The sequence below is a fragment of the Mobula hypostoma genome, chromosome 22 (assembly GCF_963921235.1).
Source record: "Mobula hypostoma chromosome 22, sMobHyp1.1, whole genome shotgun sequence".
NCBI classification, from domain to species: Eukaryota; Metazoa; Chordata; class Chondrichthyes; order Myliobatiformes; family Myliobatidae; genus Mobula; species Mobula hypostoma.
In genome coordinates this window covers 28,632,522-28,652,531 of record NC_086118.1, presented here as the reverse complement: position 1 = coordinate 28,652,531, position 20,010 = coordinate 28,632,522, and the positions used below count along the sequence as shown (strand labels likewise).

General features: G+C 40.5%; 1 protein-coding gene across 5 annotated transcripts in view; it reads right to left on the bottom strand.

The window, feature by feature from the left end:
* Window positions 1-4,356: 4,356 nt before the first annotated feature.
* The window catches only part of LOC134360240 (septin-9-like), a 341,520-nt gene continuing 325,866 nt past the window's right edge, over window positions 4,357-20,010 (bottom strand). For all 5 annotated transcript variants that reach the window (XM_063074342.1, XM_063074345.1, XM_063074344.1 and 2 more), the window contains 3 exons: window positions 17,941-18,037; window positions 6,527-6,578; window positions 4,357-4,629 (listed from right to left, as the gene is read on the bottom strand). In XM_063074342.1, the coding sequence (XP_062930412.1) occupies window positions 4,500-4,629; window positions 6,527-6,578; window positions 17,941-18,037 (279 nt within the window). In that variant the 3' untranslated portion in view covers window positions 4,357-4,499. The remainder of the gene's footprint in view (window positions 4,630-6,526; window positions 6,579-17,940; window positions 18,038-20,010) is intronic.

The window sequence follows — 20,010 nt, the reverse complement described above, 5'->3', positions numbered from 1 at the left end:
TTTAAATAGTGAAATCACTCATATTCATTTATTTTACATGCATGGTTTTCACAACATAACTGTTCAAATATAAGTAAAATTAAACCCATTAATTGAACTCTTCATAACTCGAGCTTAAGGAGCAAAAAGAAATTCCAAAGATGGGGCTATGTTGATGCATACTTGATAGAAGAGGTTCCCAAACTTCTTTTATACCATGGACCAATGCCATTTGGCAAGAAAGTCCCTGGAGCCCAAGTTTGGAACCCCTGTCCTATCGCCTTCTTGATTAAAAAAAACACAAATCAATTTCACCACATCTGTGTTACAGGACTCGATGATCAAGAAAACTAACATCTGGAAATGATCCATTCTTGTTTCTTTCCAAAAACAATGGTCCTTTTCCCCAACTGCTGTTCCACAAAGAACAAACTGGAAGGAATGTTACGTTCAGACATTGTTTTTCAGCAGAAGAATACTAGATGTGCATTCATTTAAATGAGTCACCAATAATTTGCATAGTAGATCAGAAACCTTTGAAGGAAATGCTGTAATTTTTCTGACTAATTTGTGTTATACTTGTGTTATACTTGCGTTATAACACCATACTTGTTCCTGCTGTCATAATTTTCAGTTGAACTAGAGCAGGCAGAATTTTTAATCCCAAAAGCAAAGGGTACCAGCACAATATTATCATCAAACGCCTTCCACAATTTACTGTACTCAGAATAAATGACTTACTTAGCCTAGGTTAGTGTAGCAAGTTGTGATTCTCACTTTCACATTCCATCTGAATTTTCATCCTCCTTTATCGACTGCTCTGTCTCCGCCTCCAGAAATAGTTTGGCATCTAGTAGCCACAGCTACCTTAAAAAGACTTCATCACAGTTTGGTTCCTACAAGGATTCTGCTCCACGCTTCCTCTTACTATAGCTGCCTTGTATGTTCCTATGATAGCAGTTTATCCAAAATGCTTTTTTTGTTTGCCCTCTACTGTCTTTGGCAAAGGTCTCAACTATGGCTATACCATTTCCCACGTTTCTGATACTCATTCCCTTTCCTCTCACCCAGAACAAGGATGGGATTTCACTTGCCTTCACCTTTGATCTTACGAGCATCTGTATTCAATGATCATCCTCCTCGGTTTATGCCAACCTAACTCACATGTTCCCTTCCCTTTCAGAGATCCTTCCTTCTGCAATTCTCTCATTCTCTCTTCCCATTCCACAAACACTGTCCTCTTCTCATACCATCTTACCACTAGAGGTAGCAAGGCATATCTCACTGTTCTCCACCCACCTGCCGGATCTCTGTGTGAAAAGCAAAGACCTGAAGTTAAGGAGAGCTGCTTCTTCTGGTTTTGCTGACTGTGCACCAGACTTTGGATTCTCATAGTGATGATGTGATCAAACAAACTTTGCAGACCAGTCCTGGTTTAGGAACCACTTCTCCATTCTTTTCAGTTGCACAAAGCCAGCTATTATTGGTTAAATTAATATTTTTACTAAAATATTTAAAGACTCAAAATGTTGACTTCTGTATAATTTTCATAAAAATACATAAAATATAATACCGTGAATACATAAACTGCCTATGAATAAAATACATTTCAATCTGGAGATCGTGTGTTCCAAAATTCATTATCATAGCTTATGAAGAAAAAAAAACTGCTCTATATCCCTACTACTAAAACCTCACCAAATTTCCCTGGAAACTATTATTTACAAAAAGACTTTATATCAGAAAGATTCCCTATTCTTCACTTGTTTTGATCTAGTGCCATGGGATTCTACCTGCTAGCTTGAAGATAATTCTTTCATTTATCTTGGGTGAATAAGTGCTAACTAAACAAATAATGATTCTGAAAGGAGCAAAATCCTAAACTTATGCTATGTACTATTTCAGTGATCAGCTTTTCTGTTCTTGGTTCGGTGAAAAATTAGAAAAAACTAAAATTAACCAAGAGAAATCATGAAGCTCTGATATCACTATAAATCAGAATCAGGGTTATTTTCACCGACATAAGTTATGAAATTTGTTGACCAGCCAATCTATGTCACTCCTGTATGCCTCCTTACCTCTATCTGTAATTCTGTCAACAGTGCTGTCATTGGCAAATTTATAGTTAGTGTTTGACCTGTGTCTAGCCATACAGTCATGAATGTGGATCCAGGGATTCCTAATCTTTTTTTTATGCCATGGACCCTTACCATTAACTGAGAGGTCAGTGGACCCCAGATTGAGAACCTCCCTTGTAGAGAGAGTAGAGTCGTGGGGTAAGCAGGATTCCTTGAGGTGCCCCTGTGTTGATGATCAGTAAGCAGATGTTATTTCCATTCTGCATTCACTGTGGTCTCCCAATGAGGAAGTCAAGAATGCAGTTGCAGAGTTAAGTATAGAGGTCCATGTTTTGAAGCTTGTTGATTAGTATTCAGGGGATAGTGGTGTTGAATATCGAGCTGTAATCAATAAACAGCAGCCTAACATTTGCATTTCTATTGTGCAGGTGATCCAAAGCCCCGTGGAGTGCCAGTGAGATTGCGTCCAGTAGTCCTGCCGTGCTTATAGGCAAACTTCAGCTGGTCCAGGTCCATACCTGTGCTCAGGTAGGAGTTAATTCCAACCTCACAAAGTACTTTGTCACAGTAGGTACGAGTGCGGCAAGGCGATAGTCGTTAAGGCAGCTCACCCTGCTCTGTTTGGGCACCAGTGTGGTTGATGCCCTTTTGAAGCAGGTGGGGATCTCTGAATACGGCAGTGAGAGGCTGGAGGAGTTCTTGAGCCCTCTTGTCAGTTGGTTGGAACAGATTTTCGGTACCCTGCCAGGTATACCTTCAGGCCACAACGTCTTGCAAGTGTTCACCCTCTTGACAGATGCTTTGACGGCAGTATCCGAGACCAAGATCGCAGAGTCACCAGATCTATGGGGATCTGCACAGTTGTAGTTTCATTCTCCCATTTAAAGCATGCATAAAAGGTGTTGACATTGATGAGTGAAGCATCCTGGCCAATTATGCTATTGGTTTTCACTTAATGGGAAACAATGGCATTTAAACCCTGCCACAGTTGATGTGCATCCAATCGTGTCTCTAACTTCACAAAGAATTGCCAGTTCAATCTCCCAGTGGCCTTCTCCAGGTCCCACCTGGACTTCTTGTAGGGTTCTGCATCATGGACCTCAGTTGACAGAGACCTAGTCCTGAGCAGACTGCAAAACTCTTGATACATCCACAGATTCTGGGTTGGGTACATTCAATGAATCAAATATTTATCTTCTAAAATAAAAGAGGATATCATCCCATTTGCTCCATCTAATATACATGTCCTCAGCTTCATGCTAATCGTAAATTGTCCTCTGATGCAATCTAAACACACACACAGCTGCAGTATAGAATGCAAGCAACACCACTAAGGCCAACCATGGTAAATAAAAGTAACAGGCCAGCAAATAAAATTTGAAGTCTGATGAGCAAAGTCAAAAAAATACAAAAGGCTGTTAAAAACATTAAATTTGCAATGTTTATTTTAGGAAATATATATCAAACACACTTTTTTTATTTTATACAAAAAGTCTAATTTGACAATGTAAACCCCCAAAAATGCACATCAAAGGTCATACAATGAAAGACAAAAGATAAGCTTCAATTTTCAATATAATTAATTACATTTTCAAAGTATTGAGTGACTAACATGACATTTCCTTTACACTTTGTTTAGATGGATAAAGATTCAACAAGTGCCTTATTTTAATGAAACTATACCCTTATATCTTTCAGTGAGCAATACAATTTTTGGCAAAGAAGCATTATTTCTACCTATTGTATAATATTGTTTACATCACTAAAAAGCTTGTTTTTTGTACAACAGGCCCCATGTTATTTCACAATTTTTCGTGGTTTAAATTTTGTGTTATCTTTCACCTCCAATGAAAGCAGTCAAGGAACAAAAATAGTTTGGGGATTTTCTTGAATACATGTCAGTTGGATGTGTTTTGATATACTGAAACATGCTAGTAATATATTGGAAATAAATAGAGCAGTAATAATTAAGCCAATTACTTTCCTTTTTTGTTCAGTAAAACACTTAATTAGCTTCAGCACTGCAATAGTATTAAAAGCAATGTTTAATCCACAAGGCATTCTGTTCACAAATTAACATAAAAAGCATTTTGCTCTCAAATTGACAGTTTTGCTATATGCTTCCCCAGAACAATTTAGTTTTATTACAGAAGAAAATTTCATCCACAAGATAAATTTCGTGACTCCCTGCTAAATATTTCTTAATAATCTCTTTGGTCTCATCTGAAAGGACACCCATGAACCTAACTAATATAAAAACATGGCAAGTACGCATCACTTAGTTTTGCGACGTGTTGAGTCTTTTTTTTTGTGAACAGAACTACATCGTGTGGAATAAATAATCTTAAAATAAGCAGTGCCAATACACTACCACGTAGTTTTTACCTAAATTATTAGCTGGTCAAAACAATTCAGCAGCAAGGAGGATGAGCTGAACACCTTTTACATGTTGCTGTTCAAATCCTTTTCTGCTAATCCATTGGAAATCCCATTCCCCTCACTCAGCCGCTGAACTCTGTACGCTTCATAGTGAATGGTGCTGGTTACATCCTTGAGGTTCTGCATGTGAGTCCTGAGGAACATTAACAGAATTATAATCAAAGTATAAAATACAACCATTGTAAGCTGTTTCATCTGGTAGCATGATGATATTTTGCGTTGGGATTTTCTTTCAAAGGTAGGGTAAGGCTTATGGTCAACAGTTATTTGTGCACAAAATCTATGGTTAACAATGAATACGCAAAGGTTACTGTCTAAATTGGCTTATCTGTGAGAACAGCATTGCGAAGACTGGCTCAACACAGTTGTGTTTTGCAGTAGATACAAACAATTCAGAACAGCAACACACATAAAAGTTGCTGGTGAACGCAGCAGGCCCGGCAGCATCTCTAGGAAGAGGTACAGTCGACGTTTCGGGCCGAGACCCTTCGTCAGGACTAACTGAAAGAAGAGCTAGTCCTGACGAAGGGTCTCGGCCCAAAACGTCGACTGTACCTCTTCCTAGAGATGCTGCCTGGCCTGCTGTGTTCACCAGCAACTTTTATGTGTGTTGCTTGAAATTCCAGCATCTGCAGATTTCCTTGTGTTTACAATTCAGAACAGATTCCTTTTCAGTAACATGATGATTACTGCCCATCAAACTCCCTGGTACTGGAAAAAAATGCTACTGCGACAGTGTTGAAATGATTGTGAGAAGGAATTTAAAAATACTTTCTTCTATATTTTTCTTACCACCATAACAACTTTCTTAATACAAGTTTACTTTCCAACCCTAATTTTAGATTGAAAGCAGTCACTTTAATTCATTGTGTCCATGGCCATCCCTGTGTAATTCTCACAACTGATTGTTTAAAAGGTTTGCTGTTTATTGTCCTGTTCATCCAGGTCCAAGTTATTATGTGGACCTCACTAAGCTGTGACCATTCCATATTTTCGACAACTTTACAAACAAGCTTTTTCTGAGCTACTGAGGGGGACAATTGTTCTAAAAAATTTAGCAGTTTAGAAATGGCATTCAACAGAGATAATTGATAGTGCTCTCACCAATATTTTTGTAGTGAAAAGAAAATTGAATTGAATTGAATTGACTTTATTTCTTACACCCTTCACATACATGCGGAGTAAAAATCTTTACTTACGTCTCTGAATGAATGTGCAATGTGCAATCAGAGTAAGTTATAATAAATAGAACAGTCAATGCAACTTAGAATTACACTCAAATCAGCATGAGTTAATCAGTCCGATGGCCTGGTGGAAGAAGCTGTCCCAGAGCCTGTTGGTCCTGGCTTTTATGTTGCGGTACTGTTTCCTGGATGGTAGCAGTTGCAATAGATTGTGATTGGGGTGACTCAGGTCCCCAGTGATCCTTTGGGCCTTTTTTTACACACCTGTCTTTGTAAACATCCTGAATCATGGGACGTTTACAACTACAGATGCACTGGGCTGTCTGCACCACTCTCTGCAGAATCCTGCGATTAAGGGAGGTACAGTTCCCAGACCAAGCAGTGATGCAGCCAGTCAGGATGCTCTCAGTTGTGCCCCTGTAGAAAGTTCTTAGGATTTGGCAGACTCATACCAAATATCCTCAACCGTCTGAGGTGAAAGAGGCACCGTTGTGCCTTTTTCACCACACAGCTGGTGTGTACAGGCAACGTGAGGTCTTCGGTGATCTGGATGCCGAGGAAATTAAAGCTGTTTACGCTCTCAATCCCAGATCCATTGATGTCAATAGGGGATAGCCCGTCTCCTTTCCTCCTGTAATCCACAACCAGCTCCTTTGTTTTTGCGACATTGAGGGAGAAGTTGTTTTCTTGACACCACTGTGTCAGAGATAACTTCTTCCCTGTAGGCCATCTTGTTATTGTTTGAGATTAGGCCAATCTACTAACACTTTATAACCAATAACTTAATTATAACTGCCATGCACTTTTGTTTTGTCGGACAGGTTATAGGACACATTTCCAACCAACCTTATTAGCAGATCACGCAAATAGGCAAATTCGCAGTGAGATGTGTTTTCCACTGTAAGAGAAAACAAAAATTAGTGGAGAATGTAATCGACTGTAAAGTATTTCATCCAAAGTGATCTACTTTATCATTCAAAGCAACAGGTTAGTAGTGTAGGGAGCAGTTTTAATTTGCATTTGACCTATTTTTTTTACCATGTTCATTGTCTCCTTACATATTCAGGTGTCAATGCTGCAATCAAAGTGTAAAATAGAAATGTAATACAAAATTCCACGCATATAAATGCATCAATCCCACTGATATTTTTAATATTTGTGATGGTCTAGCAGCTTGACATACTGTTCAATCAAGAAGCAGACGGCATCATAATATTCAAATATCTACTTTGCATTTATCATTCAACAATCAGCTTGCACACATCTTTAGATAAGAGATTCATCCTTTCAGTTAATCTAATATCCATTGTAAAGAGAAACACAGACGAGTACAACCTAGGAACTGGCCCTTTGACCCACAATGCTATGCCAAACTAACGAGTAATCAAATGACCAAATAAACTAATCTCTTCTGTCGATACAATATCAGCATCTTTCTACTTGCCGCACAGTAATGTGCCTCGGAATCTCTCGAACACCACTGTTGTATTTGTTTCTACCACCCCTGTGGCAGCGCATTCCAAACACCCACAACTTTATGAAAAAAAACTTGCCATGCACGTCACCTTTGAACTTACACATTCATCTTTAATGCCCCGTAATATTAGACTCTATGACCATGGGAAAAAAAAGATATTGGTTGTCTGATTTATCTATGCCTCTCTCATAATTTTATAAACCTCTATTTGATCTTCCCTCAATTTCCTCTACTCCAGATAAAATACAATGCAAGTTTGTCCAACCTCTTTATTACACAAGCCCTCTAATCCAGGCAGCATCTGGCAAACTTCAGCACCTTCTCCAAAGCCTCGACATCTTTCCGATAATGGAGAAACCCAAACTGAATTTTCCAGATGCATCCTAGCTAAAGTTTTATAAAGCTGCAATATACTTTTGACATTTGAACTCAAATCCATGACTAATGAAGGCAAACATGCCCTATGCCTTCTTTACCACTCTAATAACCTGGATAGCCACTTCCAGGGAGCATCAAAACAGTTAAGGTCCTGCCATTAACGATGTACTGTCTTTCTACATTTGATTGCCCAAAGCACGACCCTTCACACTTGGCTAGATTAAACTCCATCTGCCATTTCTCTACCATATCTGCAACAGAGCTGTATCCTGCTACATGCTTTGGCATTCTTCTACATTATCCACAAAACACCAACCTTTGTATTGTCTACAAAGACACTGATTTGCTATCTATGGATTGGAGTGCTAGAGCTATTGACAAGGATTTAAACAAATTTGGCAGGGGGATAGGAACCAAAGTGATAGGGTTGAGGACAGGGCAGTTAGAATACAAGTAGGTCCAGAGGGTAGTGAGACTGTGGAGAAGACAGGAAAATGATAGGGCAAAATTCCAGTCAGTGGGATGAGTTGAAGTCTAATATGGGGGCAAAATTGAAAAGGGTGATGAATATAGGGCTTAAGGAGCATTTGATGGCTCCAGGCCTGTACACACTGGTTTAAAAGAATGAGAGGTGATCTCATTGAAACCCATCAGATATTGGAAGTCCTAGACAAAATGGATGTGGAGAGGACATTTCCTATATAGGGGGAGTCTAGAACCAGAGGGTACAGCCTCAGAATAGAGGAACATCCATTTAGAACAGAGATGAGGAGGAATTTCTTCAGCCACAGGGTGATAAATTCGTAGAATTCATTGCCACAGACAGGTGTGAAGACCAAGTCATTGAGTATATACAGTATTTAAAGGGGATGTTGGTTCTTGATTAGTCAGGGTGTCAAAGGTTACTGGGAGAATGCAGCAGAATGGGGTTGAGAAGCATAATGTATCAGCCATGATGGAATCGTCAACCAGACCCAATGGCCTAATTCTTCTCCTATGTCTTATTGTCTACATCCTATATAAACTCAAACCGCAGAGGACCCAGTAGAAATCACTGTGGAACACTACTCATCACAGAACTGGGCCAGAATAAGTGCCATCGACCACTACCCTCTGTCACTTATGGGCAAATCAATTTTGAATTTAATTGGCTAATATACCGTGGATGCCATGCATCATAGAGCATTTACTATATAATGTCACGATAATTTCCCTACACAGATCAAATGGGGTCTTAATACACTTGAACGGTCATTAGAAAATCTCAGATATATCTTGTTTTAAAAGATTATAGCAACTCACAAACTTTCCCCACAGTCATGTTCAAGTTTGACCTCTAGGAATGAAGTATTCTTATATGATCTATGCATTAGACAGCTCTTTCTTTTCTGGGAATGAAAGAGATATTTGACGCTAAGGCTAATTGTTCAGGACTTGTTGAGTGTCTCTTGCATTTTCTGATTTTAGCTGTTCAGTGTTTACCTTAGCCAAGATATTGCTGAGTAGAAACCCATCATCCACACTAATCATTCAGATCCCCACTGACCTACAATTATTCGATTTGAATCTGCAAGGCCAAGCATTCTGGAAGAGGATCCTTAACAGCTCTGTGGGGGCACCTACAGATCAGGGACTGCAGCGGTTCAATGAGGCAGCTCATCACCACCTTCTCAAGGGCAACCAGGGATGGGCAGTAAATGCTGGCTTAGCTAGTGATGCCAACATCCTGTAAATGAATAAAAAAAAGACATGCTTGGCAAGGACCTCTCAGGCCCTTGTCCAATATGGTCAGGTCATGTGGGTAGGCTAAAATGAATCCGTGAAATTCCGCTGGAACTGTACCTGATTAAGTTATTCTCAGCACTATCGTTCAATTAATCTTTTAAGTGAATAATTTTTTAAAAACTAACAGTAAAACTAGTATTAATTTGTACAACCTTAGGACATTGCAACACTTGTGTTAATGCTTCAATGCAGGGAAATATGGCAGTCAATTTTTGGGACAGCAAGCTTCCACTAAAGTAATAAACTGAAAGACTACTTTAACAGGTTTTCTTTTGGGTATTTTGGAAGTGTTAGCCAAGTGATACCCATTGGGTAAGGGACTGAGAATCCTGTCCTTTGAAAAATGTAGAGGACTGTTTTGTCACAGTGGTTATCTGCATGCAGAAGCTTCATCCCAGTTCATCACCAAGGAGAAGAAATACCCAACCTTCCGCTGATCTTAACCATATTAACATCGACCATAACTTGGTAACACTTTTCTACAAAAAGACAGCATAAAGCATATTGCTTTGTGCTTATCAATGCAGAGAGAAGAAAGAAAATCAAGAATTCAAAGACTGCAACTACATGGAATAAATTAAATATTTAAGTAGCACAGGAGAAAGAATATCCTGTAAAATGACTCTGTAATGTGGTTTGTTGCTTGCTGTGGTGAGAGATACCTCTGGGCACCTTTGCTCCAATTATGTGCAGATTGTGATGCAGAGTGGTTAATAAACAGGCTTTAGTTAGTTTTCTTTCCAAGAATGGATCATTAGTCTCTTTGTCCACTGGGAGAACAGTTCAGGAGGACATTCTACAAAAATTATTCATTGCTTCCTTTCTAGTGCCTGGAGATACCAAGCAGAAAATCCAAAGAATTTCAGGGAAAAAAAACTGCTTTGACCTGCAGTATTTCCTCAGTAAAAGACATTTGGATTTAATTCTGTGTCCTATGCATGCAAAGATCCATCATTTGTGGCACAGTTGATTAGAATGGGGATAGCAAACTTGTCCCAAGATGTCAGGTTTCCATTGGGGACAAAGGTTCATCCAGCAAACCTCACCTAAAATCCACCAGGTCAGTGCATGGTACATAGAACACAGAAATATAGCTTGCAGGTAATTAGGAAAGTAAGTGGAATTGAATTTTTATTGCGAGGGATCTGAAGTATAAATGTGAAGTTGAGAGGCATTACTACAATTGTACAAAGCATTAGCAAAGCTACACCCAGACTATTGTGTACAGTTTCCGTCTGTTTAAACAGGAATGGATACAATTGCATTAGGGGCTATAGATCTTTGGTGTCCTAGTGCAAGGAGATACTTGCAAGCAAATGATGCTGAATGACAGATTTCAAATTATATGGATATGCTGTGAGGTACACACTGTAAGCTCGGTGTAGCTATCACAAAGCTGATGGTTTAGGGGAACAAGCAGGAAGTGGCTTTGTATGGAGGGACGATACTGTAGGGTCCTGGACAAGGGGAAGAGCCCTGTTTAGGGGAAGGAAGGGAACGTCGACTCAGACCATGAGAGGCCTGCGTCAGGCATTTTCATGCCTTACAAGATGCTGTGTAGGGCGCCACTCCTCGCACAGATACTAGAGCAATGTGTGGTTAAGTGTCTTGCTCATGCTGTCACAGCTGAGGCTCGAACTAGCGACCTTCAGATCACTAGACGAACGCCTTTACCACTTGGCCATGTGCCCCAACACTACTGAGGGCCCTGTGTAACAGCCCCTCAAAGCTTCATTGTTTAAGGAAGAAACACATGTGTCAATGATACATTTTAAGAGAATGTACTAAATTGATGGTACAACTGAGGGAGAGAGAGATGTGCCCCAGTTTTATTTACTATATATATTATGAATAAATTATAGCTTTTGAAATAAAACAAAGTGCATTGAGTTGATTTCTGGGAAGAGGCTCCTGAGGGAAGGGGGACAGAGTGGTAGAGTAACGATTAGCACCAGTAATAGGGGTGACCCCATGGGTTTCCTCGGAGTGCTCCACTTTCATTCAGTTGCTCGGTTTTCTCCCATAATTCAAAGATGTATGGGTTAGGATTAGTAAGGCGCGGCCATGCTATGTCACAGCCAGAAGCATAGCAACATTTGCCGGTTGTCCCCAGCACATTCTCGGACTGCATTGTTTGTTGATGCAAACAACGCATTTCATTGCATGTTTTGATGTAGCTGTAACAAATGAAGCTAATAGTAAACTTAATGGATACATTCAAAGCTGAGATGGACCTGGGTAGCTGAGTGTTTTGGAAAACACGCAGGAAGTGATGAATTCTCGGTCAGTTCAACCATATTTATAATGCTGCACAGAGTTACCATTCTTAAATGCATCACAACACGTTTGTAATCCAAATTTTAAACTGAAAAAAATAGATTGCTTCATAGATTTTGAATTTGTGAATATGGTAGTTTTGAGTGAAATTTTAAGCAACGTGCACAATTTAGAAAACTAATCTAATTTTGAATGCAATTTAACCCTGAAGTGTTCATAGCATTCACAATAAAAACTCCACTTCTACGTTTATAAACCACTCTGTTCAAAACTGCAGTACACCAAAATTTGGGTATCTTGCACAAACTGGATTAGAGGCAGTTTCATACTGGATGCTGCAGAGGGTAAATATGTTAGGGTGTGAGGGAGTAGTATATGGAAAGAGCTGGGAACAAAAGAAATACAAAGATGCTTTATCTTCCACATTATTAGATTCTGCAAGCTGGTGCTTCTTCCATGACCTACAGGCAGCAACTTTGTCTGAAATCTATAGGCCCAAACCCTATTGCAGAAACACAAGACTCAGGCTGATCTCCCCTGAAAATTTTATATGAGTATCGACTCCAGATGTCACCTTATGCCATCTAGTGTTTCAGGAGGTTTGGCATCTCACCCAAGACTCCAGCAAATTTCTACAGTTAGATGGTGGAGTGCATTCTGACTGGTTACATCACCACCTGGTACAGAGGCTCCAATATTCAGAAACAAAAGAGGCTTCAGAAGGTTGAGGATTTAGTCAGCTCCATCACGGGCAAAAGCCTCCCCACCTTTGAGGGCATTTACAAAAGGTGTTGCCTCAAAAATACAGCATCCATCATTAAGGACCTTCACCATCTGGGACGTGTCCTCTTCTCATTACTACCATCAGGGAAGGGGTACAAGAGCCTGAAGACCTACACTTAGGGTTGCCCACTGTCCTGTATTAGCTGGGACATCCCATATATTGGGCTAAATTATTTTGTCCCATACGGGACCGCCCTTGTCCCATATTTCCCCCGCTAAGGTAGAGCGTTCCTATGAAACTGTACATAAGCCAAAATGGCGTAGAGTGAAGAAGCAATTACCATTAATTTATATGGGAAAAATTTTTGAGCATTCCCAGACCCAAAAAATAACCTACCAAATAACACATAAAACCTAAAATAACACTAACATATAGTAAAAGCAGGAATTATATGATAAATACACAGCCTATATAAAGTAGAAATAATGTATGTACAGTGTACTTTCACTTAACAGAATCCGGAAGATTAAGCCAAAACCGATCTGTAGAAAAAAAAACTGGCACACACAGGTGCCCGCACAAGGCTTTGTGGTCATGGTAGTCTTTCTCGGGGTAAACACAAGTGTCCCATATTTGACTGCTACTTTTGTCCCTTATTTGGGAGTGAGAAAGTTGGCAACCCTACCTGCATTCTTTTCCTAATCCATCTGATTTTATGTATTGAGATACAGTATAGAGTAGGACCTTCTGGCCTTTCAAGCCCAGGAATCCTCAATTTAATCCTAGCCTAGTCGTGGGACAATTTACAATGACTAATTAACCTACCAACTGTGGGAGGATACCGGAGAACCCAAAGCAAACCTCCATGGTCACGGAGAGAACATACAATCCTTTCAGGCAGCAGTGGGAAGTGAACCCGGGATGCCTGTTCTGTAAAGTGTTGTACTAACCACCATGTTACCGTACCACAATCTGACCAGCCCATGAACATTACCTCGCTATTCCTCTTTTGCACGATTTGTACATTTTTTCTAACTTTTAGTTTTTTAATGCCTTATACTGTACTGCTGCCACAAAGCAAAATTTTCACACCATGTGACAGTGATAATAAAGCTACTTCTGATTCTGCTTTAGGTGTTAAATCAAGACCCTGCCTTCCTTCTCTGATGGACATTAAATATTCTCTGGCACTCGTTCAATTAGCACCGTGAAAGCTTTGGGCTCCCGGGTTGCAGTGGGTCCTATGCAAATGCAAGTAAGCATTTAATTCCTTTCTGTGCACATCAGGCTCCCGGGGAGTGAAGCTACAGATTCTATAGCCAACACAAACACAGAGCATCTGACATCATATTCATAGTAGCAAGATCCTGTGCATAATTTGGCTGTTGATTTTCTTTAAAACATTACAGAAGTGACTGAATTTGAAGTGGACAATTATTTGGATAAAAGTGCATTGATTCATTCCAAAGTTATGGGATCATAATGTAAACTCTTTTTTTTCCGATCATCACAGACAAAATGGTGGAGGACCTCAGAAGATCAGGCACCTATGGGGAGGATAATTGGTTGACTTTTTGTCTGTTTGGTCCTTTAACAACAGCACAAGTTCTACAAGTGAAAGTAAAATGGTTTGAATGACCTATTTTCAACAGTCAGTTTACTTCAGTTTACTATGAGTTCAAGTTCCAAGCAAGATTTGTGCACATAAATTCAGGCTGACAATATAGTACAGTACTGACAGAGAGCTGACAGTCAGAGGCATTATCATTTAACCAGAATAATAAACTGAGGCCTTGTCTGCTCTTTTAGGCAAAACATTTCATATCTCTGACAAAGTCAACAATTTAGTCCTTAATCACACCCCTAAATAATTACTAGATCGATGGTGCTGAGGAAAGGGAAGGTGGAGAACAAGTTCCGGTTCAGCATCGCAGGCACAGCCATCCCAACCATCACAGAAAAGCAAGTCAAGAGCTTAGGCAAAGTTTTTGACAGCTCTTTAAGGGACACAACATCCATTCAGGCAAGCTGCACCAAGTTGGATGGCTGGCTGAAATCTGTGGACAAGTCTGGCCTACCTGGGAAGTTTAAAGCCTGGGTGTATCAGCATGGCATTCTTCCCAGAATCCTGTGGCCCCTCCTCGTCTATGCAGTTCCGATCTCGACAGTCAAAACCTTAGAGAGGAGGGTTAGCAACCACCTCAGGAGATGGCTGGGGCTGCCAAAGAGCCTGAGCAGCATCGCACTCTATGGACACCACAACAAACTGCAACTGCCCTTCAAATCCTTGGAGGAAGAATTCAAGGTAACAAGAGCCAGAGAAGTGCTACAGTACAGGGACTCCAGTGACCCGAAGGTGGCTAGAGCAGGAATCCAAGTAAGTACTGGCAGGAAGTGGAGGGCAGAGGCGAGGCTGCGTCACAGGAGGCTGGTGGGAGTGGTCACACAAGGCCGAGCTGGGCTAGGATCCTTTCCAACTCCCCAAATGGACACCAGAGGGAAGGAAAGCCATCGTCTAGTTCAGGAGGAGGTGAGAGCAGTAGTGGAGGAGATGAGAGCCTGCAAGGCGGTGGGAATGAAGCAACAGGGAGCTTGGACAAGATGGGAGAATGCGGTTGAGAGGAAAGTGACCTGGGCTGATCTTTGGAAAGCCAGACCACACCGCATCCAATTTCTCATCCAGGCAGTGTACGATGTGCTTCCAAGCCCATCAAACCTGCACACATGGGGCAAGGCAGAGTAATCTGCGTGCCCACTATGCTCCAAGCGAGGAACTCTGGAGCACATCCTCAGCGGCTGTGCAAGGGCATTTGGTGAGGGATGGTACAGGTGGAGGCATGATCAGGTCCTGAAGACCATCGCTGAAGCCGTCAGCGCAGGAGTTGTGTGGGCGAAGCGGTCCCGACCCTCCAAGCAGACCATTGCCTTTGTCAGAGCTGGGGAGCAGCCAATACCTGCCAAAAGAACATCTGCAGGCATTCTGACCTCTGCAAGGGACTGGCAGCTGTTGGTGGGCCTCAAAGGGCAGCTGAAGTTGCCCAACCATATCGCACCCTGCAACCAGACATTGTCCTAGTGTCTGAGTTGACTAAGCAAGTGGTGCTGCTGGAGCTGACAGTCCCATGGGAAGATAGCTTGGAGGAGACCTTTGAAAGGAAGCTCTCCAAGTACGCAGGACTGGTCAGCAACTGTCAGCAGGCTGGATGGAGAGTGAGGTATCTCCCAGTGGAGGTTGGTTGTAGGGGATTCATAGCCTGTTCTTTAGTTAGGGCCTTCAGCATTTTGGGCATCGAGGGAGAGGGGAAGAGGAGAGCCATCCGCAGTACCACCGATACGGCAGAGAGGGCTTCAAGATGGCTGTGGCTCAAAAGAGCGGAGCCATGGAGTCATAAGTAGCTAGCCATCTGGACACAAGCTGGGGTCTGATCAGCCCCGGCTGGGTCACCTGGAGGAGGTTGTATGATGTTGAAAGACCCGAAACACCCGATGATTCCAGGAACATCACTGAAGATGTGTCCAGAAGCATCAACAGATGTATGTACACAGGTCATTATTACATTTTAGTTTGCTTTGTTTATATTGGTTGCTGTAGTTCAAAGTGTAACACCAACTATAATTCAAGATATATTTTGTTGGTTGGAAAAATTCCTTGGGATAAACTGAGATCATGAAAGGTTTTTTTTTATTGATCCAAGCTTTTCTGTTCTTTTTCTTTCCAAGGAGTGTTTGGGCTCTGATGGGCAATACCACAGCGGAGGAAAGCCAAAATGCCCAGTATGAGCACTGCTCCGTGAAGTGATAACACTGCAGGCACGGTTCTCTCTACAAAGTATTTCAACGGGACTTCAGTTAGAATAAGGGCATTGACTAAACCAAACTTTGAAATGAATTGAATGAAGCTCAAATTCTCAATACTGCCCACATAATAAAATTTATAAGCTGGTTGAGATAAACAATTATGTGCTGCTGAGTGGACATTTGTAAAGCCAAGTTGTTTACTCTTTTAAAAATAGAAAATTATAATCATATTGACAATAAGCTGAATACATATGACTGGCTTGCCTTAAGCAACCAGAGATTTCACAGAAAACTGTGGAATAAAAAACACCTTGACAGACATTCTGTATTCATTGAAATCTGCAATGAAAGCATTTCTTTTTCTGCAGGTCTTTTGTGAATGGGCAAAGTACTAATTGTAAAGGAAAGGACCTGGTACTGTATGCAATGACAAAATTATTGCAATGAAAATACTGCAATTTATGAGCAAGTTTCAGTTGTAAACTGCATTGATTGACTGCCATGCTTGCAGAAAGGTTGCAGCACTGCAGAACTGATATTGTCCCTTGACGGAACAACTATGTCAGTGCCACAAGACTGAGTGATGCTAGGAAGAGTCCAGTCAGATTTTCCAGTGGTAATCTGCAACTTCAAAGTGCCTGCAATCATGATCTACTCCAGGCAAAAATGATTTTCAATCACAAAGTCCTGAGAAATTTGAATGTTGCATAGTTCTCAGTGTTTTATAATCTATTTCTATATAACAGGATTTTAAAAAAATTATCTTTTAAACCCTAAAAATTATTCTAGTTTTCCACATGGCGCATTTAATTGAAAATTTCACACAAAACTTCCATATCACAAATTCAAATTCTATGAAACAATATCATTTTCCAGTTTAAGATTAGGATTAAAACTATTTTGTGATGCATTTAAGAACAGTAAACCTGCGGAGGGGATTGCTGGGTGGCATGGCTCGAGAGGCGTAAGGGCCTATTCCACGCAGTACGGCAATAAATAAATAAATAAATTTGTTGATGAACCCTGAAATTACTTAGTAAGTAAAGGAGGGAGGAGAAGATGGCGGCGCGACGCAGAGCACGCGGCCGCTCCAAATGAATATCCATTATGTGTAACTCGGGGGCCGTGCACAATCCGGATTTGATGGAGACAGCCATGAGAAGCACAGAGGAACATCTGGAGTAACTTCTGAAATGCCTGCTTCACTGCCGCTGCTACTGCGCGATCGAGAATCTCCAGAGACGAAGGCCCCATATCGTTGGCTTTGCGTATCACCTGTTGCCGGAGCTGGGGTTGGAACGCTCGGCAGAGATGGTGCTCAGTGCTCGGTGTCGAAGAGGTGGTCGGAGGCCCGGAGTTTTCGGATGGACTCGGAGTCAGACTGCGGTCGGATGCTGCATGGACAAGTTGGCGGCGCTGGAGGTTTACCGTCTGCGTGAGATGATGGGACTTCCGAGAGACTTTGAGACTTTTACTGTGCTATGGTCTGTTCTTATCAAATTATGGTATTATTTTGCACTGTTGTAACAATATGTTATAATTATGTGGTTTATGTCAGTTTTTAAGTCCGTTTGTCATGTGTTTTCGTGATATCATTCTGGAAAAACATTTTATCATTTCTTAATGCATGCATTACTAAATGACAATAAAAGGGGACTGCGTGTCCTCATAATCATAATAATAAGTGAATTAGAATAAATTACTCATCTGAGGAAAATCACTGGTGCAGGTGATAAGATTTAAAGAATAGTTTCCTTACTGTAACACTATATGTTATTCTAAACTTTGAATTTAATTAGTTAAAATTATGTTATGAGTTACCTTCAATAGTCCCCCACTTTGTTTTCCGGCCAAGAATTCTCCTTCCATTTACCTGGTACTCAAGGTTACTTCCAACCACAGCAAAAGGCACCATTTCCTGCATAATATGGAAGCGAAATATGAAAGCGAGGTCCTTGAACAGAAATTGTCCTAATGGCTAGTCTGCTTTCTTTCTTTTTTTAAAAAATAGAGTTCATTCATAACAAATTTACTTCAGGTCAACAATGGATTCCTCACTGATTCTAAAAGTGTCTCATTTTATGTTTGTTCCTGTTCCCCTTTAATCTTGAAGATACAAGCTTACTTTATGACCTTTCAGCTAAGATCAAATCATACTCAGTGTGGATAGTGGTTCAACTTCTCCTCACCCACTTTCAGCAGATGTCTTTTGGCATTAGCTTCCTTACATGCATCATGCATATACAAAGTGGTCACACACAATGGTTAACAAGTAAAGAGGACAGATTTAGCAGTGGAAAAACTCCTGAGGTTATATCGGTAGCTGACCAACCATAAATACACAACAGTGTATACAATCTCATTCTAAAGATGGAAAATAAAAGGAAAGTTTTAACTTCGTGCTCAAGAGCAAACTTCTTGCTCTTTTCACTGTTTGGCTAACCTCTCCTTTGGGAAAAGAACGCACAAAATGCAAACCCTGGGGTCCAGTAGCTATGATGCTATCAGGCCAACTGCACAGCTAATGCTCTCACAGAACTATACAGGAAAACTATTTTAATAACTTTTAAACATTGCATTGAGCAAAAATCATCAGAATTCACATCACAAATTAACATATTTTAATTTTTAAGTTATTTATATTTTAAGATAATTGTGAACAAAGGAAATTTGATGCGTTTGTATAAAATTCTTTTTCTTAAGCTTAATTTATGACTTGGTTACTTTAAGGTTTTAAGTGCACACTAAGATTTTTAATGGGTTGAATCATGCTCAATCCAGTCAGGCACTCAAACTCACTACTCCCCCTTGCCTGCCCACCTCCCACTGCCCGTCCTGAAATACCAGCTTGCCAGCTGTAGTCCACCAATGAAGCAGGGACCTCGGCTGGTTAGGAAGAACATCCCTCACAGACCCTCTGTAACCCAGGTTCCAATAGGTAGTCTGCACAGTGACAGGGCTCTGGTAGGTTATAAAGGAGGCTCCATTGCAAACACCACTGGGGCAGGGCATTGCTGGCTGGGAAAGGGGTTATTGATTTTATTTACAGTACCTTTAATATAAATCTCCAAATGATATTGCAATAAGTTAAATTCATAAAAACACGCACAATTGGAAACATTAAAATAAAGCAAAATAAATTGTTTGAAAAAACATACAGTATTTACCTGTCTCTATTACATACTATCCTATTCTTAGTAAGATTAATGGAACCGCGGGCCTTGCCCTGGGTTTGCTCTGGCATTGATCCCGGAGGATATTTCCCACTGTAATACTGAGGAATCCCAGCACAAACCGTCTTAATATCTAGCAGTGGTGAACTAATGATTTGTCCATTCAAATCTGTCAACATGTACAGAATTCCTATGTTTCTATGTCATGTGCAGATGCCTAGAATTTACAAGTTCAATAGATTTGTGCCGGCAGTTCTCACCATAATCATTGGCAAAAATCAGAACGATCTGGCCCAGGGCATTTCCCACTTAGTGACACCAAAATTTATATCCTTGAAGTAATTTCAGCTTGACTGCACAGGGCCACTGAGAATCGTTGCAGGATTTTACATTAAACTGCATCTGAAAATCCAAATTTGCTTTCATTTACATGGATATTAGCAAATGTTGGCAGCTTTGCCGTTAATTCTAGGTTAAATCTAGATTAAAGTGATCTTTCCTTAACATCTAGGTAAAGAAGAATCTTCACCATTGTTTTAGATATAACGGCAAATCAGGACACAAGTGAGATAAATTATCATGATCGGAGAATAAAATACTTGCCCAAGCAGTGCTTAAATCTGGAAACATGGAATTTAATTTGTATATTTGCTTATAAATGAAAACATCATCTGAAGGCAATTTTCAGGCCACCAGAAGCGATGTAACCAGAAGCAAA